The sequence below is a fragment of the Mixophyes fleayi genome, chromosome 3 (assembly GCF_038048845.1).
Source record: "Mixophyes fleayi isolate aMixFle1 chromosome 3, aMixFle1.hap1, whole genome shotgun sequence".
NCBI classification, from domain to species: domain Eukaryota; kingdom Metazoa; phylum Chordata; class Amphibia; order Anura; family Limnodynastidae; genus Mixophyes; species Mixophyes fleayi.
In genome coordinates this window covers 145,103,877-145,129,218 of record NC_134404.1, presented here as the reverse complement: position 1 = coordinate 145,129,218, position 25,342 = coordinate 145,103,877, and the positions used below count along the sequence as shown (strand labels likewise).

At 38.9% G+C, this 25,342-nt stretch overlaps 1 protein-coding gene across 1 annotated transcript; it reads left to right on the top strand.

Annotated features, from left to right (window-relative positions):
- Window positions 1-6,429: 6,429 nt before the first annotated feature.
- On the top strand, window positions 6,430-23,910 carry KLHL31 (kelch like family member 31). The gene is made up of 3 exons (XM_075202508.1): window positions 6,430-6,620; window positions 18,659-19,863; window positions 21,184-23,910. Exons 2-3 carry the CDS (start codon window positions 18,692-18,694, stop codon window positions 21,914-21,916), a joined length of 1,905 nt encoding a protein of 634 aa, XP_075058609.1. The 5' UTR covers window positions 6,430-6,620; window positions 18,659-18,691; the 3' UTR covers window positions 21,917-23,910.
- Window positions 23,911-25,342: the final 1,432 nt, after the last annotated feature.

Here is a 25,342-nt window from a genome sequence, read left to right as displayed (position 1 = left end):
TGCACATGTATAGTTTTATCCAGGTGTATAATTATATAAGCAGACATTTCCAATACACATCTATAGAATACAAAGCTATGTGCTTTTCTTGTAGATTAGATGTACACAAGTGTTTCATTATGTAAGAAGACATATGCTATACACATCAATGCATTACACAGCTACCATTGCTTTTCTGTTAGAAGCACCTAATTGCCATTTGAGTGATGTGTGGACACCGTACCACGTGGGAGAGGTTAAGGCATTAGAAATTTACATACACACGCCCCAAAAGGAGTCGGAGTTGGGAGGAACTATCGGCAGTTGCTTGTGGAATTGGTTGTGAATTCATACACACTACATGACCGGTAGGTGATTAAAATTAGATTATCAAACAGTAGAACCAACCAAAGGAAACGACAATCAGTACTTTGGAACGACTGTCGTTTATCGTGTAAGTAAACTAACTCGATGTCTGACCAAACAGTCATATATCTGGTGATGGACCTGATAATTGGCTGATAAACCGCCAGTGTCTACCGAGCCTAACAGGGCTATCATCATCATCATTTATTTATATAGCACCACTAATTCCGCAGCGCTGTACAGAGAACACATTCACATCAGTCTCTGCCCCATGGGAGTTTATAGTCTAAATTCCCTAACATACACACACAGAAACACAGACTAGGGTCAATTTTGATAGCAGCCAATTAACCTACTAGTATGTTTTTGAAATGTGGGAGGAAACCGGAGCACCTGGAGGAAACTCATGCAAACATGGGAAGAACATACAAACTCCACACAGATAAGGTCCCTTTACTAGATTTGAGATATTAGATCTGTTAATAGAACTTAGGCCTTCTGTGACGAAACAAGTTTGATAACACCTTAACCAGTCTGTCACTCGTTTCTCACAAAATGTGGATTATAGCATGTACTTTTTATAGCCCTTGCTTTTGTTCCCCAGCTGAATAGAGTACAACTGCAGTGTCTAATTACATGTAGATAAGAGGACATTGTAGCTCATTGTAAATATGTATATTATTTATTGTATATTGTTGATATTGCAATGAAGCTGTTATTCATTGTTATTAAAGTAAAGCCAGGTTGGTTATGGGTAAGGATGATATTCCAGGATACAGGTGAGGAGGCTGTAGCTACATTCTCCTTTATCTACAGGAAGCAAGGAACAGCTGGGGACCCTGTGACATCACAAAGTAATCTAATGGGTTAATTTTAGGAGAGGCTGACTGCTACCTTATCTTTGGAGGTAGGGGAAGGCTGATTAGTATCCATTGTCCTGAAAAGACTAGTCCAGACATTTTGTCTACAATCTAGCAGGGAAGTTTCTGTGGAAGTACAGGTCATCTCCACTTCCCTCTCCAACGCCCTAGGCCAGCACTCACCAATGGTTAAGAAGGAGAGACCCAGGGGTTTTCCCAGGGAGGGGAAACACTGTGGAAATTAGACCCTAGATATAAGGAGCCACTCCAGGGAGGAGGTGTGTTCAATCGGTGGATTTGATCCTGGAAGTTGCTCTTTTGGAGTTGCTGTTCTCTACCAGAGACTACATTTATGGCTGAGAGAGATCCATGGGCTTTGGATTCTGCAATTCAGGATAGCTAGGTGACTGTAACTCCTTAAGCTAGTAGTGTAAGGGACAGATAATGTGGTGAATCTGCTTGGCAGCTATTTACTGTGTGTATATAATATTCTAGTGACTGTTTTTATTACAATAAATGTATTGTTCTACTTTCTAACTGCATTTGTCTGAGTGACTGTACGAATCCTAGAAAGTACTGGGTTGACTTCCCTGGCATAATAAGGCACCCCTGGGTGGCCAGCCAGTGTGAAGTGGCTATAATTGGGCCAGAAAAACCCAGTATCTTCACACCTTCCCATAAAGGATTTGTTCTGTAAATTATCTTAAATTAGAATTAAATATTACCCCATTGACTTTCCATACATTAACTCTAAATTAGAATTAAATATTACCCCATTGTCTTTCCATACATTAACTCTGACCCCACCCCATATTAAAATATGTTGCAATATTCTTTATAGTGACAGTAGTAGAAAACTATGGATGCCCCTATATATCTATATGACATTATTACTAAATTAGCATTTTGTACTTTGTATTCCTTCTAGCTTTTGGAACTTTCTGGATAATAAGTATCCAGGTAGCAAATACAATAAATGTGCACCAGTTTAAGCCTTATTTCTGTGAACATATTTCTCTTTATGCAAAAAGTCTAACTTCGTTTGATATTCAAGTTCTGCTTGTAATTTCTATCTCAATTTTAACTGAATTTTACATTTGCTCTTAAGTTACACTACATAGACAAAAGTATGTATGTGGGCACCCCTTTTAATTAGTGTGTTTGGCCATTTCAGTGTTAGAAACTTACCTGCTCCACGTTCCTGCTCCTGATCACCGCCACCCGCTCTGTCCAACCGGGCGGACTGCGTGGCCCACTGCGGCTATGTGACCATGGGCGGGGAATCTGAATTCCCCTTTTCTATTTTAGACATGCTCTGACACAATGCCTGTGTCAGAACAGCAGGGATTCTGCCTAGCGTCTGGCTCTCCTTGTGTTCCTGACTTGTACATTTCCCTGGTTTCCTGTGTATGACCTTTGGCTAGTTTTGACCCTGCTCTTGAATATCCCTTGTGCTGTCTGTGCCCCAGTGTATCCATCTCGTCTATCCATATTGACCACAGCTTCTGAATATCCCTTGTGCTGTCTGTGCCCCAGTGTATCTGACCCGGCTATCCATATTGACCACGGCTTCTGGAAATTTCTTCTGCTGAGCGCTAGTGTATCCGACCAGGCTTTCCTTTGACTCCGGCTTTGGACCCTCCTGTGTAGTGTATCAGACTCAGCGATCCTACTAACAACGTCTTTGGATCCTCCTGTGTGCTGTGTTGCTTCAGTGTACTAGATCAAGCTTACCTGTAGTGGTCTTGTCTGCCTTGCCTCACTGCACTACACTGACCAACTGACTAACTCGAGACTGTACCTCCTTAGCCAATCCTTTGGTCTTTTGCTACTACCATCCGTCTATCACCTATCACGTCAGTGGGCTTATCTAACGGCAGTGACCTGCGAACCTATAGCAGCAATATCCATTCTGCCTTGCAGTGTTTCTTCATAAGGATCAGGGGTGTTCGTTAAACTCCGCACATTAGGAAGGCCAGCGCTAACCCTGACTGCTAGAAATCTCCTGTGAGCATAACATTCTGCCACACTCATTGCTAACAAGTGTATAAAACCAAGCATACTGCCATGCAATCTCCATTCACAGTAGAATGGGTCTTTCTGAAGAGCTTATTGACTTTCAAATTGGCACTGAAGATGTCACTAGTGCCGTTACAAGGTTTCTTGGTGCCCTAGGCAAGTGATAAACCTGCTGCCACTTGTCCAGGTGCCCCGTTGTCTGATGCAGAACTGTGTCCCAGGAGCAACCGCAGGGCAGGGTGGGGGTCCAAATGATAGATTTTGAAACAAAGCAAAATAAAATACTTGTGACAATAAGTCGGCAACAGCCCCATCCCTCTCCACACACATTACCAAAACCAACCCACACATTATCCCAATACCATCTCTACACTCCTCTCCCCACACATTACACCATTACCACACCTACCCCTCTACCCACACATTACACCAATACCACCCCTATGCCTCTCCCTTCAGATTACCCCAATATCACCCCCACACATCTCACTACACATTACACCAATACCACTCCCACCCTCTGTCCACACATACCACAAATACCACCCTCACCACCTCTACCCGCACATTAAAATAATACCACCTTCATACCTCTCCCCACACATTACATCAATATCACCCTCTTCCTCTCCCCACACATTACTCCAATACTGCTCCCACCCTCTCCCCACACATTACACCATTACCACCCTCATCACCTCTCCCCACACATTACACCATTATCACCCTCATCCCCTCCCCACACTTTACACCAATACCGATCCCACCCCCTTCCCACACATTACACCATTACCACCCTCACCACTTCTCTACACACATTAGACCAATACCACCCCACCTGCTCCCTACACATTATATTCAGGCACTGTCTGGCAAATTTTAATCAGAGGGGCAAGCACTCAGCAGCGGTCCATCATAAGTAACCCCCATATCCTCCTAAATAACCCCTCATCATAATCCTTAACAACCTCATCAATCAATCCCCTTATCCTGTCATTAATCTCAAAATCATTAAATCTCTCAGAATTAAAATAACCTCTTTATCAACATTAACCTCCCCATCATGAACACCCAACATTACAAATTAACCCCTTTATAAGCATTAACTCCTACATCATTGCTCTCATAATTAATGACCCCCCATTATAGTCATTAAATCCTTTAGCCGTATCATAACAATTCCATCAATATCATTAACCTCTTTATAATCATTAACTCCTTCATCCCCATAATTCATTTACCCTGACATCATTAAAAAAATCTCTTTTATATTTATTAACCTCCTATATCATTACCTCCCTTAGCCTCATCAAAAGTATTCCATTAAGATTATTAACCCCTTCATCCTCAAAATTAACTCCCAATCATTACACCTAACCCCCTCAGCATCAACTTCCCATTATATTATATGCTCCTTCCATTCCCACTTACCTGCTGCTGCTCCGTCCTCCCTGTAATAGAGAGGAACTGATCACATGTCAGTTGCTCTCTATGTGCTTTCTCTCCCACAGCGCACACTGCAGGCCCGAGGTTATACAGCTGCCTGTCAGCTTGAGAGGTAGGGACTGTGTACTCCGTGATTGATGTGTTCCTTGCCGGGTGTTCCTTCAACAATGAGTGCCATTCGCTCCGTGCGGAGCACTTAACCGTGGGCATTTTCTTCGTTCTGGCCGGCTGCAGACCACATCAATACTTGGCACCTGCCCACAGTGGTGTGCCCAAAAGCCCTGCCTACAGCTGCCTAATGGTAGTGGCGGGCCTAGATGCGACATATTAAGTCAGTTGGGAAATTTTTGCTCTGTTAGAGCTACCCCGGTCAACTGTAAGTACTGTTATTGTGAAGTGGAAACATCTACAAACAACAACAGCTCAGCCAGTGGCGGAATTACCATTGGTGCGGCAGGTGCCGTGCACCAGGGCCCATGGAGATAATGGGGCCCACTGTATGGCAGATGCAGAGAGTCGGGGGCCCTGGTTCCCTCCTCCCCACCTCCCTACACCGGGGCCTACAGTTCGCTCGTTCCGCCTCTGAGCTCAGCCATGAAACAGTAGACTACACAAGCATACAGAACAGGGCAACAGAGTACTAAAACCGGGTACGGCATAAAAATCGTCTGTTGTCCGTTGCAACACTCACTACCAAGTTCCAAACTGCCTCTGAAAGCAACATCAGCACAAGAACTGTTCTTTGGGAGCTTCGTGGATTGGGTTTCCGTGGTCGAGTAGCTGCACACAAACCTCAGATCGCCATGCGCAATGCCAAACGTCAACTGGAGTTTTACACCGTCATTGTACTCTGTAGCAGTGAAAATGCTTTCTCTGGAGTGACAAATTACACTTCACCATCTTGCAGACTGACAGTTTTTAGATTTTATATCACAATATTAAATGTTTGTTAAAAGTATGGGACAAAAATAATACTTTTGACAAAAATCTCCAAATATCATTGTTGCTTTCACAGGCTTCCTTGAGAAAGTTGAGATGGTTTCCAAAACTATCAGCCTCATACATAATTCATTCGATTTAAAAAATATTACTGAATCTGTTCCTTCAACTCTATCACTACTACACAAAGCATATTATTTATACTCAAGTTTGAAGAATATTTAAGTTTATGTTTTTCATATTCATTTCTGATTTAAATCTCCTGGGTTGTCATTTCTCTGGCTAATGCTGCTCACTGTCCAAAGGGGGCTAAGCTCTGACTTTTAGTCTCTTTTCCTGTCATTAAGAGGAGCTTTGCTTTTACTTCAGTGTAATAAAGGCCTTGCACAGATTAAGCATCTTAAAGAATATTCGGAGGCATATATTTGAGCAGGTAATGCACCTTAAGTTAAGGAGAAAAAAATAAATATAACTTTTTAAAAGATAATACCTTTCAATTGTATTGGAATTAAAACACAATTTCAGGTCAATATGTCAGTATTTCATTTTCTCTCCTTGGTCAGTCCATTCTATATTGCCCAGTAAAAATTACCCTTCCATCCTTATATTGTTATTTTCATACATTTGTCCTCTAATTTTTCAACACAAACTTCAAAATAATAATATTCACTTCTTCTATACACACAGTGTACAGCAACAAAGTGTTTCATAATGTAAGACGTTTTCCAATGACACAAGTACCACAGGGTCTGCAATCCCTCCCTGAAGGTGGTGCTGGTGGTAGGGGAGGTGGAGTCATTTTTAAGGCTCAATATGCACACAGTTTGGTCTCTTCTCAATGTGAAAGGAAAGGATTTAGAGAAGGCTCTCTGGTGACAGGTGCAGTCAGGAGGCGACTGTGTGTGTATGCTAGTGAGAGACTATTATCATTGTGCCCTGTCTGAGTCTTGAAGTTCTCACTGTCTCTTTTACAACAAGATCATAGCTTGAGACCACATCTGAACTAAAGGGGTAAGCTGAGCAAAACTAGTCAATATTTGGTAGACATAACTTTTTCTGTGTTTTGATTTTTTTGGGATTGTGTTTTAAGCTAATGCTAATAACTCACTGGAACATATGACTGTAACAGAGTTTCCAAAAGTGATTTTGATCAATAACAAAAGTTAGCCTAATTGCTTAATTCTAGTATGTAGGAGGGTGTCATTGTTTAGGTTAAATAGTTTGTTAATTTCTTTATATAAAATATTGCTTGTACTATGAAACTGAATAATGCGGGTGTTTAAACAATCTAAATATAAAATATTTATTATACCCGTTAAGTTAAAAACAAATACTTATAGGTTTGCAAGTGCTTAACTGTGAGCATTTGTCTGCCTTCAGAAACCATACTATTTCGAGTCTAGAAGCAAAAATAGTGTTCTAAAAAGTTCTATATTGTCAAATTACAATTTTTAAACATTACATTTATTTTCCCTGCTGATTCCTTTATTGTTTTAATCTATAAAATGAAGAACATTTTGTTCAGTCATCTGCTATTACCTTTATTACAGTATGTCTAAGAAATAGACAAAGGCCTATCTATACTTCCAAATTCATTACTGTTACCAGAACCAATAAAGCCTAAATGTTGTATATGTGACCTTGTGTTGCCTATTGAAATTATAAGCTTATTTATAATATTTTCCAGTGCTTGGTTCCGTTTTTGTTTCTTATCAGCACAATATAGTGGAATATCATCAGTTTTCTCATAAATGATATTAGGAAAGTATTGTAAGAAATGGAAAATTAGAGGAATGTGTACCCCGGTGAGAGACACTGAGATGGGACCTATTTTTGGATGTTCTCTATCTGAGCACTCTATACTGCTATTTCTGGAACTGACGCTGATTCCTTGTAACAGATGCATTTAGTGGAATGTGAAGTAGGGAGGGCCGAAGCACAGTTTGGGATGGTTGGGTGGGACAGTATTAAGCAGCTGATCTACAGATTTGGCATGAGTGATACCGATAGTCTGAGTACAAGTGGGCTTTTTTCACTATTTTTACAGGCAGTGCATCTAAAAGAAACAAATACCATTCACCTGAATGTCAGTACTTTCTAAACTATTAATCTATAGAAATGTTTAAATATTGTAAGATAAATGAAAAAGGAGTATATTTCCTTCAAACTAACTCCATGGATATTTAAATAATAAATCTCATGCTTTGCATAGTTGCAATCTGTCCTTGATTCATAAGGACGGTACCAGTACTTGTCTCTGTAGGTTTTAAGTATCCCTTATCTTCTAGAAACAGCTTCCAACTTCTGCTATTATTATGAATACTGTGTGAGTAAAGATTTATTGAAAAAAATATTTAAAATACAATATAATTATGTTTAATAATAAGTCTGAAATCAAGGCTATTTGGCAGCATGGTGGCACAGTGGTTAACATTGCTGCTTCACAGGGTCATGGGCGTGATTCCAACCAAGGACCTATCTGTGTGGAGTTTGTATGTTCTCCCTGTGCTTGTGTGGGTGTCCTCCCACTGTCTAAAAACATACTGGTAGGTCAATTGGCTTCTGACATTATGGACCCTAGTGGTAGGGATTTAGCTGTATGATCCAATGGAGCAGGGACAGATGTGAATGATTACATAGTCTTTTTACAGTGCTGTGTAATATGATTAGCACTATATAAATGAACAATAATAAAGTCGATCAGTCATGTCATATTAGGACTTGCCGCAACTTATATTTTACTAGAGGTAGCCAAGTGTCACTGTAGCTTTTAATCAAATGTTGAAAATTTTGTGGAGACTGTATAAATTAGGATACAGTTTAGTTCATGAAAAAATACCATGGCACTGAAATGTACCGAATAACGTTATACTGGATGCTGTATGTGTTACAGTTATATTGTAAAATTCAGGCATTCAATTATAAAATGCTTATGTATTATATATAATGCCTACTTTTAGGTAAAGTATGAATATTTATGTTCAACAAAAAAACAAAGGTTCTAGATGAAAATTGGTACTCACTGTATCACCCCCCTGCCTACACACTACTGACCCAGGTCCATTCTCCAATGACTCGGCATGCAAAAGATGCAGACAGTCCGCTCCCAATGTAGCTGTATGTCGTTTTCACATAAATCATATTCAAAGTTGGGTCTAAAGTTTGGGTTTCACTTACAGTTCGGGAGCTAGAAGAAGGCAACAGGTTGAAGCATTTTTGTTTGCAAATTAGTTGACTGGCTTCAGATGAATTGTTAGGGTAAGATTAAGCCTTCCCAAACCCTAAGTGAAACCTTGACACTAATCTTAATGACTTTAAACCTAGATATGCTGCCTAAACAATGGGATTCCTTCCCCTAATTTCAACAAACTTAACTATTTACATTGAGGACTGCAAGGAGAGCTTAATTCTCATCCGCACAGCTACCGATACAGCTATAAATGGAGAAGTCACAAACAACCTCCTAATCAGTGGCAACAAAAGGGGATGAGAGGGGTTAGTGCGGGTACAAAGAACCCAGGCAACCCTTCGGGGGCTCAGCAGTTACAGATTATGGTGGGGCAGAACCCCATCCGTGACCCCAGCTGACCCACATTAAAGGATAGGCAAAGTCACTGTGAACCTTTAGTTTCCTATTGATCCATGCAGTCACACCTCTCCTCAACTGCAAACACACCCAGGGTGAGGGAGAAATGGCACCACCAGGACTAAAGATCACTGTCAGTGGAGCTATTTCTAATTATTGACATCACAGACAGTTTAATATTGCTGGACACATCTCAATTCTTCACCACTAATAGGAAGCTACTGGTCCACACTATCACCCCGACACATCAGGCTTGCAGTATGTGCTTTTTGTTTAGGCTGTATGCGCAGTGTGGAGAGTTCTGCATGATCACTCAGAGACTATGCACACAGATTTGGGTACCACGGCAGCACCAGAGCCCAAATTTAGTTTGTAATAATTGTAAGCACAGACTGTTTTAACATATTGCTGGACACAGCTTAATCTATGCTCATAACACTAAGGAGACACAGGATGAACTATAGCATGCTGGTGCAACATTAAATGCATATATATTTTGTGAAACATTAGAATCAAATATATAGAACATCTTTTTAACCAGGCCAACATTGTGTTATATGCTTAGTAGTTGGGAATGGGCATCACAGTATTGTGCGCGCAGGGGGGTGATACAGTGAGAACCAATTTTTAAGTAACAGTCTTGTTTGACTCAGAAGATGTCAATTACTTGCTGTGCCTAATACAGTCCAAGTATTTTGTACAATGACTGAATTTTACACTTTGCCAGTCACATATATATTTATAGATAAATACATAAAAACCTTAGTAGCAAAATTATTTAATGCTGGAGCTGTAAAATTTGTCTTATAATACTCAACTTGACCCTTCAATTACACACATCCATTGAAGAATAATGGTTGTAGCTTGTGGTGTGTTGTAACAGTGTAATCGCTAAACACGTAATAGATTAGACGGACAGACAGAAATGTACATCTTTATATATATACATCCACGAACCTACAAACAGAACATAAATAGGAAGGACTGGTTCATGAAACCACTCACTTATACTGTAGCTGCCAGTGACCTTCTGACAGTCAGCTTTGCTCATTTCCCATGAGATACATGGGATCAATTCTTCATGAATAACATTAATTAGAAAATTCACTCTGAATATAAGCTCGGAAGTAAATGTTTGTTTATATTTCTCTGGAGTCCAGTTAAGAACATCAATTTCAATGGCACTGGATACAATCTTGAACCAAAGCAGTCTCAATCACTAGTGACAACTATAGAGATGCAGATTTCTCGTTATCACTTATTTAATATTTGTAGCTGTGCAGCCTTGTCAAATGGGTCCAGAAATCTTTCTTTACTTTATTAACACATTACAAGTTTCAACAGTGCCCACACACACCCCTTCCTTGGGACAAGAAATCATGAGCTTGACTCAGTTCTTTTGACTTCAATGTATTATATTGCTTTTTACCAAGAGTACAGGGTTAAATGTAATCTCTTACTGTTCTATATACGCTTACCTCATTACACAGCAATGGGTTATACGTGGATATTACATTCCCTGCTGTGGCATATAAATGGTAATATTATATGGCAGAGGACAGCTGGGTTTAAGCTGTTACACCTCTTGCTGAAGCTGCAGTCATGAAAGCAGTATAAAAGTGTTCAAGGCACTTATTAATAAAAGCCAGCTGAGAAGAGGTTGGAGGGAGCATCTTAATTGGAAAATATTACTTTATATCTTATCCTTATGTCCTTGGCCTGTAATCTATTCATTATACATTTATAGTTTCCCATCAGCAAAATAATAATGTAACAATTAGCATTCACAACATCTCGTTTATGGGTGTATGAAAAAATACTTGTTTTTATTGATGTAATACTTGCATAAAGTTTGATGTGATGGTTGTTTATGTCTTGCACACACAGGTTCATTCTGCTAAATCCAATTTTGTATAGGCTGTAGATCAATTAGAATAAGGCACACTTAGACCATGAATTCACAATATGTAGGCACATGTTGCCCTCTCCTATTATTATTATTATTATTATTATTGTTTGTTTATATAGTGCCAACCAAGTTACACAGTACTGTGCAGAGAATATTTGTCATTTACATCATAAACCTACCAGTATGTGTTTTGGAGTGTGGGAGGAAACCAGGGCACTCTGAGAAAACCAATGCAAACACAGGGAAGACATACAAATTCCACACAGTTATGGCCCTGTTTGGAATTAAATGACCCAATGCTACCGTGCTCTCATATGACCACCATACTAAACCAAAAATCCTTGTGGTTTAGCCTTCCAGGTCACCTGTTGACCGCAGTCACAAAGTTCAGAAAGAGCACAGCTGCGAGTCACCAACCAGGGAAGTATTAAGCAAGTTAAGGAGACCATGCTTCCAGTTGTATATTAAAAGTACCAGGGCCCTGGACTGTTCTCAAAACTTTACATCCTCCCTTCATATTGTCGATAATTGTATAATCATTTCCTGCCTCACTCTGACATTTATATGAGATTCTATATTCATATTCATAGTGCAGTTCATTTTGCTTTAAGATTAACAAATTATTTCCCTACTTTTCATTCAGAGTTTGATTAAAACAATCAAATCTGCAAAAGCAACAAAAGGGGTGCTCCATAGTGTAGTAAAACGACCTAAATAAAAAGCACATGTTTGGTCGCAACCAGCACAACTTATTTTTAAAAGAACAAGCACGAAACTTGAGCGTAATTCCGACCATATTCAGGTCCAAGCAGATCTCAAGATACGTTTCCATTTGAATCTGGGTGGAAGTACGCTTTGCCTAAATGTTGCTTGCCATATGGTAACAAACAGAACTCAGTACAGGATACGCACATGCATATGTGCAATATAAAGTCCCATCAGAATGCATGCAAATAAAATATTCTATAAAATAAAATGAACAACTCATAATACTTTTTAAAGGAATGCATACATGTAGTTTTTAATATAAAGATGATACCATTACAGTCATCACTATCAGTCGGCACTTACACCTGTCCTGTAGCTGGTACAAATGATACAGCTAAACAAAAACGTACTTTAGAGAAACCCAGAACTTGAATCGTCCACATCTTCATTGGCACGTCCTTTCTGTACATTCCCTACATTCATCCTCCCCTTCCTACCCCGATCCACCCTTTAGGCAGTCATACGTGTCATTTGAATTCAGACATGAATTGCATGGAATTGCATTCATTGGCATAAGCAGGGGCGGATTGGGAACTTAAAGTGGCCCTGGAAAAAATTATTGAAGTGGCCTCATGTCGGCAGGACCAAAATAACTGTAGGTGGGGCCAACACAAAAGTAGGCGGGATTTAGAACTACAGGAATTTGATTGTAGTAACATTTAGGAAAACCTAGATGTGATGACTTTACACACTGTGGGTCATCTCTAAAGCCATGCAGGGCAAATGTAAAGTATACCATAGGCAGCCCCCTCTTAGTATAGTATAGTATAGGTAGCCCGCCAATAGTATAGTATAGATAGCCCCCCTTAGTATAGTATAGGTTGCCCCCCTTAGTATAGTATAGATAGCCCCCCTTAGTATAGTATAGTATAGGTAGCTCCCCTTAGTATAGTATAGGTAGCTCCCCTTAGTATAGTATAGGCAGCCCCCCTTAGAATAGTATAGGCAGCCACCCCTTAGTATAGTATAGGCAGCCCCCCTTAGTATAGCATAGTATAGGTAGTCCCCCTTAGTATAGTATAGGACCCCCCTTTAGTATAGTATAGTATACTAAGCCCCCTCACTTACCTTCAGTTGCTCTGAGCAGCGTCTCTTCTCACATCAGACAGACAGGAAGTGAAGTCAGACTTCCTGTCTGCCGAACAGCACCGTGGGAGCCTAGCAATTGGCTGCCCGTTGCTGCCCACTGAACACCAATATTTTAGATTGCTTTCCTGTACGTGCCTCCTCCCGCCGCATCCAAACACGCCCCCCCGGGAAAATCTGAGGTGGCCTCCAGGTGGCCTCATTAGGCCATCGGCCTACCGGGAAACTTCCCTGTAAGGTCTATGGCCAATCCGCCCTTGGGCATAAGGTCCATTTCTGAGCATGTGCAGAGCTATTTCACCAAAGATATGGCAGGCAAAGGAACTTACATCCAAACATGAATCAGGCCCAGAATGCGTACCAGAAAGTAATGAAATACTTGCAGACCAATCAGACACAATACTGAAGAATATTTCATCATGAGTCTATGAGTCTTGTAATGAGCCAAGTTATTATCTGACACATTTCGTCACACAGACTTTGTCAGAGGGCTATGTAGCTATATATGGGCACTTAATGGTGGCCTCTTTTGCATTCCTTATGTCCACAACCTATCCATACCCCAACATTACTTTTTGGGTGGTTTGTGCAATATAATAGTTACATTATGTTATGGGGACACTTGAGTTAGGGAGTTCTAATCCATCCCAATCCCAACCCACATATACCTATTCACTAGCTCTAGGGTGCGTTAGGGGCAATAGGGAGGTAATAAAGATTAGACTTGAGGGCATGTGGGAAAAAGGGTCATCTGGGCAGTGCTTTTCTCCACCCATAACCTTGCCTAATATGCTTTTCTGACCACCTGGTCTTTCGCAATCTAGTATGGTATGATGTAGCCCCCCAACATGCAGTTGCCTCCCATCATAGAGCTGAGTTGTGCACCCCTGACTTAAACAAAACAGCACATCTAAAATATTGAGCATTTATGGATGAGCGTATATTCATGCCCACATTGAGTCCAGTCATGATCTTGTACATCCACTGTATGCAATCATTACTGTTTAGAAAATAAGAATGCCTGCATGAAAACTTAACCACTGTCACATTTGACTCACCCCAATCATTTATTTTCAATTTACATATTTTTACAAATTAAAAATAGTGCACATCTATGTGCAGTTCCATATAAATAGTCCATAGTCCACAAATAAACTCTTACAGTTACACAATTGCATTCATGGTGTACTTAAACTGGTTTGTTAATATTCTTATTGATAACTACTTCCAGTATATAGAACAGGAAAAGTGTTAGTATCTATTTTTATTCTGTAGACATGGACAACTATCACACCCAGTACATAAAACATAAGAAGTGGTACTGTGCAATTATCTAAACATATAATAAAAAGCTGTTTTGTGTTATCATGCACCAATGAAACTGTTTATATGGACTCATGAGATGAATACCAGGGGCAGTATGAAGTTAATTTTGAAACAATCAGTTATTTATTTCAACATAGAAATGACCTAGCCACACATCATGTAATTCTACTTAGAAAAAAAAACAAATACCACATTTTATCTTGCAAGATGGTAGTTTAAAATTGTTTCTCTTTTAGCCTGAATCTGCAAGTAATTGACACATTTTATAGTGAGTATACACAGATAAACAAATGTAATAAAAAAATAAAAAAAATAAAATTGTAAGTCTTGAAAAGATAAAAAGACAGAGGTCCCCTAATTGTCATGAACAATATATCGCAGAAATAGGGTGCAAAATTAGGGGCAAACTAATATAATAGGAGTTTCACAAACAAACAAGTCCATTGATGCAAGGGAGTAGTGGGGAAATAGGACACATGTACACATAATGTCAGAGTTGTGTATTTCTAAATGTTCATTAGTTCCATAGAAATTGAAAGATAAGGCTAATGTACTAATTGAAATCTTTTACAGAGTCATGACAATGACGGGAGATAAGGACTGTTTGTATTTAAGGTGTCACTTTTGATAAAATTGTGCTTTCCTGCATTAAAAGCACCTGAAAGGTGAAAAGTCATCCCAGTGAAAGCAAAGGGAGACTCGCTATTATGGGCAGCTCCAGATCGACTTTAAAAGTACATTTGTGCTGGAATAAAGGCCCCATAAATGTACAGTCTCCAACCCGGGAAGCTCATTTGAATATAGCTTGTGGACCCAATACTAGACATGTTGTGATGAAACTAATTTAATATCACCTAAACCAGCCTGCCTACGTTTCTCAAAAAATGTGGAGCATAACAATATGTACTTTTATAGCCCTGTTAATGTTCCCCAGGTCACCGATGTGCAAATGCAGTGTCTAATTACATGTGGATAAGGGGACATTGTAGCCATGCCTACATAGGAGAATTTTTCATTCTATGTTACCCATTTTAAAAAGATGTTGGTTGTTATTGCAGTGAGGCTGTTATGCTTTATTCTCAAATTGAAGCCAGATGGGTTATAGGTAAGGATTGGATGGGGTCCAGTTCCAGTATACAGGTTAGGGGACAGTAGAGCATTCATCCCTCTCCTCCTTTCTCTACAGGAAGTGCTTATCAGCTGTAAGGTAGTTGTGGCTGAAAAAGCTTGTAAGGAACTAATACTGGGAGTGTCACATGATCATCATGGCCTTGCCCTTTAATTAACCTGAGTATGTCCCCAATTTCTCAGGTTGTATTCCAACATACTCATTGGAGTTATCCTAGCAAGGGAAAAAGGGAGGTATTGGGATCAGAAGGGACAGCCCTGTTTAACAGACAGACACTCTCAGGGGATCCCACTATCTAAGGCCACCCCTGACCCAGCCCCTGGACGAGGGGATATCTTCAGGATATGGAGGAAAGAGTGAGAGCCATGGATGCTGGGGTGTCTTTTCTTTTGATTTAATCCTGGGAAGATCTCCAGCATTGATGTCTAGGCTTCTGCTGGACTGAACATCCTGCTGGTATATCTGTAGGTTAGAAGAACTCCATGACTCTTGGATTCTGTAAGTCAGGACATCCAGGCAACTGTAACATTTTAAGCTAGTGAGGTAATGAACAGATAATATTGTAACCCTGCCTGACATTTATTTACTGTTTATACATAGTATTCTAGTTTTTATTACAATAGATATAGCATTGTACTTTTCTAACTGCACTTGCCTGAGTGACTATAAGAACCCTAGAACCTGTACCTGGAAGGCTTCCTTGGCATAGTAAGGCACCCCTGGGTGGCCAGCCAGCATGAAGTAGGTATAATTGGGCCAGATAAACCCAGCATCTTCACACATGTATAGTTAGGAAGGCTCCTACAATCAGAAGTAGCAAATATTTACATCCCCACCTTCTTGGTGCACTGGTCCATGTGCCTCCTGCAAAAAACTTTTGCAACAATTTTCTTTTGGGAAATCCAACACATCATATTCCTTGCATTATTTGTAGACTGGCATACAGCTGGAAGGAAGTACCACACAGTTAACAACTGTTTCATGGGGTTGGGTACACTTGATCGATGCTGAAAAATCCGACATCGATAAGCCCTCCAAATAAAATCCACATTTCTGGGAAACCGATGTGAAAATAAACAGACTTACCTTGAAGCCGACGCTGGAGATCTCCGATTGGCTCACTATGCTGACAGCAAGTTATCCCGATTGGAGAAGTGTTCGGCACTGCAGCTTGATGTCATTACAACGTCTCTCAATATAAATTTAAAGCGCCAATGTTGGGTTAAGTGTTTAAACACTTAACCTTAGGGGTCCCATACATTGCCGATTTAAATTTCTATTGACAGACATCGCAATGATGTCAAACTGCAGTGGCGAATATTTGTCCAATCGGGATAAGTTGCTGTCAGCATGGTGGGAAAATCAGAGATCTCCAGCGTTGGCTTCGAGGTAAGTCTGTTTATTTTCACATCAGTTTGGCAGAAATTCGGATTTTAGTTGGAGGGCTTGTCGATGTCGGATTGGTGGCAATCGTGAAAATGGTTACCACTGGTTTCATGGCCTTGTATATCTGAGATCTATATTTGTTCTATAGAGATGTAAATATTCATTGTGGTAGTCTCATAACCCAGACACTGCCTACGTTATAGCATATCTTAAGGCTTCATCTGCCACACACACACACATCCATTCTCCAGGTACTGAAATAGTTCTTGCTGAGACCAAACCAGATGACTTTGCTATGAGGTTCATCCTACAGTCATGTAACAGAAAGTTACAGTTGCCATATGCCATGATGTGGGAACAATAGGGGGATCTACTTAAACTCCCTTCCTATCTACAGTTCATTTCTAGATACACATTCTAGTAAGGTTTATTTAGTGATTACCTGATATTAGTAAAAATCCTCCTGTCCTGCAGATTCGATAGATGGGCACTGTCAGAAGATTTTAATTATTCAGCGCAAAGAGATTTGCGGAGAAAAAAATATAGTGGGTCTTTTTCATTTAAATATATAAAAAAATATAAAATGTTTTCTCAATGGTGAAGCTTAGCACTTTAGTGAGCTAAGTATTGTAGACAGAAAGAAATACATAGTTGTGGCTTTAGTAGCAGGTGGATATATGTTGTTCCCAGGGGAAAAATCTGTCAAAATCAGGTCATTTTGTATGTTATCTCTTTGTTCTGTGACTTTATATGTGTACAATGGCTACCTTCCATATATAAATACACACTGTACAGTACAGTAGTATATTTAATAGAAGAGATTGAGGCATTAGCCCAGGAGGCCAAGGGATGTATCTGGCCATGACCTTCCCCATTAAATCTCAAAGCTATAAGTATGACCTTAACAAGAGATAAAGTGAGCTTGGAGAAGGAACTTTATATTTTCCAATGACTTTTGGGTGTTACAACTGCTGTTTACTGCAAAAGACGTAGATGATCAGGCTTGGAGTGAGGAACTTGCTGCTTTTTCCAGTGTACAATGTAAACAAGCAAGGACCATCAATTTTAACTGGTGTATCACCATTATCATCATCATCAACATTTATTTATATAGCGCCAGCAAATTCTGTGGCGCTTTACAATTGGGCCCACTATCCACCTTCTCCCTTTCTTTTATATTTCATGCTTCTGGCCAACAACAAATTGGAAACAGATTTTAAAAAAATGTACAGTAAATAATAAAAAAAAGATGTAAGGAACAAATGACTGCTAATTTATGGTGACAGGTTCACTTTCAGATTGAAAAACATATATTAATTTAGTGAATAGCATGTTCATACCATGGACAGCAAAATAAGGCTTTATTAATATATCCTCTGATAAGTATGTTTACATGCACATTAATTCTGTTTATTAATGGATTTGCTGTGTGCTTTGCTTCTGATGTTTTGATTTAAAAATAGTGTGTGAGTTCTGGAGAATTTTGATAGTGGAATTACTTGGAGGACAACCTTTCATTTTCAGAGTATTAAGCCATTTAAACAAGCGAGCTCATACATCTAATGTAATTCTAATTAAAAACACAATGCTGAAAAAAACCAGAACATGTCTGAAACATGTGATCTTTCACTGTTGTTTTAAAACATGAAATGCTGTCTGTGCAATTGTTCAACTACAAAATGATATTCCCAAATTTAACATGTCTGACTTTTATTAGAATATTATACATTGGTGCTAAATACTGTTAAATATATGAATTAAATGTTATGTCAATTTAGATTGTAGCTTTATTGATTTTTGGTTAGGTTCATTGATAATTGATTCTAATCACTGATCTGCTTCTGTTGTCTGTTTTATAGAACGGTCTTGGCTGTGATTCCTGTATTGCAGTCATGGCACCAAAGAAGAAGAATGTCAAGAAAACTAAGTCAGACATCAATGAGATGACCATCATTGTAGAAGACAGTCCCCTCTGCAAACTCAATGGGATCAGTGGCTTGATTGATGGAGGAAATGGCTTTAGTTACATCTCTACAGAGGTTTCTGACTCGTCATATGGCTCCAACCTCATGGAAGGGCTGAGTAGAATGAGACAAGACAGTTTCCTGTGTGACCTCACCATTGGTACCAAAACAAAATCTTTCATGACTCACAAGGTTGTGATGGCATCTTGCAGTGAGTATTTCTACAACATCCTGAAGAAAGATCCCTCCACTCAGCGGGTTGATCTGAATGATGCATCTCCTTTAGGGCTAGCTACTGTCATAACCTATGCCTACACTGGTAAATTCACTCTCTCTTTGTACACAATAGGCAGTACCTTATCTTCAGCTATCTCTTTGCAGATCGACAACCTTGTAAACATGTGCTGTGACTTTTTAATGCAAGAAATCAATGTTGAAAACTGCATGTATGTTGCTAATATTGCAGAAACCTATGGACTTAAGAGCACAAAAGAAGCTGCACAAAAATTCATCAGGGACAACTTCATTGAGTTTTCTGAAACTGATCAGTTTCTAAAGCTAACTTTTGATCAAATAAATGAACTTCTTATAGATGACAACCTGCAGTTGCCTTCTGAAATTGTTGCTTTCCAGATTGCAATGAAGTGGTTAGATTATGATGAAAAGAGAATAAAGTATGCTTCCGGCCTCTTGGGCAATATCAGATTTGGCACTATCTCAGCACAAGATCTGGTCAACTATGTCCAGTCAGTGCCCAGAATGATGCAGGACACAGAATGCCACAGGCTTCTAGTTGAAGCTATGAATTATCACCTGCTTCCATACCATCAGAACACTTTGCAATCCAGAAGAACGAAAATACGTGGTGGCACAAGGGTCCTCGTCACTGTTGGTGGCCGACCTGCATTAACAGAAAAATCTCTCAGCAGGGAGATCTTGTACAGGGATCCCGAGAATGGATGGAAGAGATTAGCTGAGCTGCCAGCCAAGAGTTTTAATCAATGTGTCACAGTGATGGATGGCTTTCTTTACATTGCTGGTGGTGAGGACCAGAATGATGCCAGGAACCAAGCAAAGCATGCAGTCAGCAATTTCTGCAGGTACTTGGTTTACAGCAGGGGACTTATGAAGTGTGTACTGTTGCTTTGTTTCAGTACGTTTGTATGTTGACCAAGTCAACTGAGTTGAAAATAAATAATAGAGCAAATGGGGCACTTCAAAATAAACTTTAGTATCAATGAAAAAAAATATGATAAAGTGGAAAAAAACTTTAATCCAGTTAGAGGTCAGTATAAACGTCTTTTCAGCACTTTTTGCTTTACCCTTTGTAGTCATATGAAAATTATTTACTTTGACATGTTGACTTTGACAAAAGCACTTTGTCATCCAATAAGAAAAGCCCTATATATGCTGCATCTAATTGTCTCAAGTAAGTATAATGATTTTTTTCTGGTGCCAAAAATGACAACTAGATTCCACCATGAATACATATTCTAGCAGAATTCGATAACATTGTATATTATATTTATCTTAGAACATATCTGAGCTATTTTAAGATTGTCTAGGTAATACGAGCTATCCTGGTAAGGTATTTCACATTTTTACTACTCCTATGATGAAAACCCCTTAATGCAGTGTTTAATTAAAGCTACCATTGGCAATGGGTAGTGCTTGAGACAATGGCCCTGTCTACATGCACTTTTTTTCGACTAAACATTTATAATTTCCAGTCTTATTAATCTATACAGCAAGACTCCAAATAATTGCAATAAATAGGAACCACAATCTCCACAAATTTATAGGAAATATAATCAAAGTCCCTCACCCCAAACTCACTTTATTTTTGGTCAAGCTCATACTTGCAGCAGTGAATAGTGAATGTTTGGTTCCCCTTTCTACATTGGGCCTGGGACTACAGCCACAATACCTCTATTATAGTCCACAACCACTGTTTTGTACCTTAATGTAAACTCATATTTCTTCCAATCTTCAACAATGGTGCTTTGTCATTGGCACGTTTTGTTAATGACAAGCTCTGGATATAAATGATTGAACTGACATTGTATATATATTTATACATAGAAACCATACAACGAAATCTCTTAGTAGGGGTCTCCCAATTATATTTTTTTACTAGTTTACTTTATAATATAGAAAGAGTTTATTTACCTTATTTAAAAATACATTATTGAAATGACAACTTTTTGCAAAGTGCTCTCTCATACCTTTTTATAAGATGCGGTTGATATCATTCTACCCATGTCTGTACTCTCACTGCAGTCTAATGACAATTTTATATACAAATTTAAAAATATGTCCAATTTCCCTACTTACATGTTTTTTTCTGATACTCTAATATGGAGTACTATAAATGTTTACTTCTTACATTTATTTCTCTCATTGTATTTTTTCATGTTTAGGTACGACCCTCGATTCAACACATGGATTCACCTTGCAAACATGAACCAGAAACGTACCCACTTTAGCTTGAATGTTTTCAATGGCCTCCTTTATGCAATTGGTGGTCGCAATTCTGAAGGGTGCCTAGCCTCAGTTGAGTGTTATGTGCCTTCAACTAACCAGTGGCAACTAAAAGCACCACTGGAGGTTGCAAGGTGCTGCCATTCCAGCTCAGTTATTGATGGTAAGATCTTGGTCGTAGGTGGATACATAAATAATGCATACTCTCGCTCTGTGTGTATATATGACCCATCTACTGATAGCTGGCAAGATAGAGTGAGTCTCAGTACACCCAGAGGATGGCATTGTTCTGTTACGCTTGGTGACAGAGTGTACGTTATAGGTGGTAGTCAACTCGGTGGTCGTGGAGAGAGGGTTGATGTCCTCCCAGTTGAATGCTTTACCCCTTACACTGGTCAATGGAGCTATGGTGCTCCTCTTCAGAATGGAGTGAGCACAGCAGGTGCTTCTACACTTAACGGCAAAATTTACCTGGTAGGTGGGTGGAATGAAGTAGAAAAGAAGTACAAGAAGTGCATTCAGAGCTTCAACCCTGATCTAAATGAATGGACTGAGGAAGATGAATTACCTGAGGCAACCGTAGGAGTATCTTGCTGTACAATCAGCATGCCAAATTTTAAAACACGGGAATCCAGAGCAAGCTCTGTGTCCTCAGTACCAGTCAGTATATAAATGATTGCTATTAGTAAAATGCAAGCAAAAAAAAAACCAAAGCACCACAACTGTAGCACACTCACTTCTCAGACACAAGGCCATAATTTAAAAAATAAAAAAGATAACATAAAACTGTTGTAACTATGTTATTGTACAAGTTGTCTTAGTCGTTTCATTTCTGTTATTTAGTGCAAACAGTGTCAATGAGAAAATTATACCTTGTTTGTATTTACTAGGTCAGGAACTATTAAATGAACCATCACTGAATGTAGAAATTGCTACATAATATATTGCTTTGGAAATCATAGGCTTGTATAAAGAAATAAGAACATGAAATGGAATAAATTAAAGAAGATCTATATTTCATGAAAATTAAAACTGGCAGTAGAGTCATCATTGTGATTGTTCTTATTGTACATTAGTAATATTAGCTATTTATTTGAAGCGTATGCTGTGAATGCTATATGGATGAATTTACTTCTTAAACATTATTTTCATTTGCAAGGTATTTGTAATGGTTTGTGCCTTAGATAGCATATAAATTGTTCAGTGTACAATACTGTTTAAAGCTGCATTAGCACATAGGAGGCATACCCTAAAGTGGCACCTCCCCCTAGCCCAGAACCCTAGGGACTGCTCCGTGCAGCCGTCTTTTCCTGGCACTGGCCGAAAACTGTTGATGGGTTGAATGCTAAGAGAGAATGGAAAGACCAATCATGAACCGCAATCCAGAGATTGAGGCTTGTTATCATCCTGCTGCTCACACACGCCTTCGCAGGTATTTAAAGCAGGTTACAAAATTAATTTGACAGTCCTGTATTATGGCTACATGTAACAGCCCTTTGGGGTCTGGCTAAGCAGATGCACCACCTTAGGAGTTTTTCCTAGATGATGTAACTGAAAACACCCTTAACTTTTTTTATTTAATACTGGTCTAGGGTTAACCAATAGAAATATGACTTATATACAAAAATAACTGTAACACAATTGGTATATCATATTTTTTCATGTTGGTGGCCCAGTGGATTTTAATCCCAGGGTTAGACTGTTCCATTAATTTAAAACCCTTTAGAGCTGTTAAAATATGTTCACGAGAAGTGGTCGAAGTGGAAATTTAGAAGTGGCGTATGGAAGTTTAGAAGAGGCAGCATAAAAATTGAAGTGAATGGAATTTGATAATTATACAATCAGTAGGCGAAGTGGCAGTATGACATGTTCTTGTGTACATTGATGTATAATATCTAGCTAATGAAATTGATTTCCGCAACCTCAATGACTCGAGGAAGGTTAGTGTTTGGAGGAAGCAAGCAATGTCTGTTTGTTAAGTCACCATAACTATGTGCACTGTAGGCTCAAAAGTAAATAAAACTGTTATTGGTAGCACTACCTTTCCTGTATGAATGAAACAACCAATGATTTGCAAAGCAATATAAGTTTTTTTTACATTCTGTAGCAAAAAGGCAATCATAATGCAGGCATTTAGTGCACATTGTTACTCTGCAATGTAATTGGCAAAAAAATATACCGATGTAACAAATGCAAACTTGTAAGATTATAAAATATATAATGTTATTTACATGTTATGGTAAACAATTTGACAAATGTTCCAACATCCACAAAGAAATACTGACTGTTTATAATGTACCATGTTTCAACCAGCTATAAGTGAATTTTAGGTGAGAAAGTTGTGTCCTACAGTGGTATGTATATTACTAATGCATGTGACATAACAAATTGGTGATATCAACTTCACATATGGTACATTGTACAACAGCATCAAATAACCCTTGGATATGAGGAGAGTGGATATGCATAAAGGATATCCTATGTTTGTATTGATGGTGAGGCAAGTAAACAGGTTTTTATATTGGAGTTTACTAGTTTAAATTAAAATCCCAAATACCATCCTACTATTTTTACAAAAATTTGGCCTTGCCTGATGTAATTTTTTTGTGTTAAAAAAACTATTTATTTAAGCTATAGCACATATTACATAAAGTATCCCAAAACAATGTGAATGATATCTTGTTGTTATTATTTCGACAGTGCCAACCCTAAAGGGATCTAAATCTATATGAATTGATTGAGTAGAAGAAGATGTTTTGCCAAGATAGTCATTTAGTGTAATGTTGTATTTCTCTTTAGTCCCCTATTTATTTACAGGATGTTGGATATGAAGGTCAGGAATGTATTGACTGTACTAGATGAATGTGCTATTACTGAGCAATTTTGGGTATTGAAAGTAGGAGTTTGGCATTCGGCAAATGGTGAGCGAAGCGTAATAGTACGTCCAATAATTGCAATGTAAACAGAAAAGAACTGTCCACACATAGGCTTGCCAGAGCATCCATTTAAAAAACAGTCACATAGAATACATATACGGCATGAATGCATTGCAGGTATTTAAGATAAATACTGCATGTCTGCAGTTTATATGGAGCCTGGTCATGTATGTGGGCAGCAACATAGAATATTGTGACACACATATGTTGGTGATTGATTGTTTGATTGTTTCATGTTAATTAATTGGGAGTTAAAGAAGCAGTATTCAAAAGCCCACATCCTAATATTTATTTGAGACTGGGGATCTATTGTTGACTCTGAGCCCTGAGAGATAAAAATACAATATACATTTTATAAACTGGGGAATTTGGTCACTCATGCCAGCTGTCAGATAGGCAGATCTCTGTTAGGTTTGTGCATTTATATAAATAGACACATATGACCAAATGCAAAAGATATGGACGTTCGGTGTTTGGAGCTTCATTAGTGTGATCAGACGATCACTGCATAAACAAGCGCATCTACCATGCGCCTCGTGATTTGAGATTGGCTTTTTTTTTGTGTGCATACATGCAATTGCCTAACTGACTCCATATCGAAGCGCTCATGGGCACCTTACCAAGTGCAATTGTTTAAATAACACAAAACGCATATCTGTAGGGGCTTTACATCCTCTCAATACTTCCATTACAAATGGTGGTGCTCCAAATCTGTCATGGATACCTCCATCCTGCAGCAATAACATTCAAATGTAAATGATTACAGATTCCAACACACCTAGGGGCTCTTAAATGCTTGTTTATTTCACACAACAGATGAGGTTACAAGACTGCAGAAGGTGCGTAATTAGTGGCGCTATATAAATAAATGATGATGATGATGATGAAGGTTTCGGGGAGTCTCCTCTCACCTTCTTCAGGCAAGAAAACTGTCTGAAAATGCAATCCTGACGTATTTACATTTGTTAACAGCATAAAGATAACCACTAATCCCTGTTTTCCCAGGACATTACCTCTTTTTCTTATCAGGAACCTAAAATAAATTGTTGGGTGGGTGGGCTTATGGCCTGAACACATTTTAAGTCACATAGGTATCCCATTGTTTTATTTCAAGATAATTAGGGCTACATTTACAAGTGATTTGCTGTATCTATTAATTCAA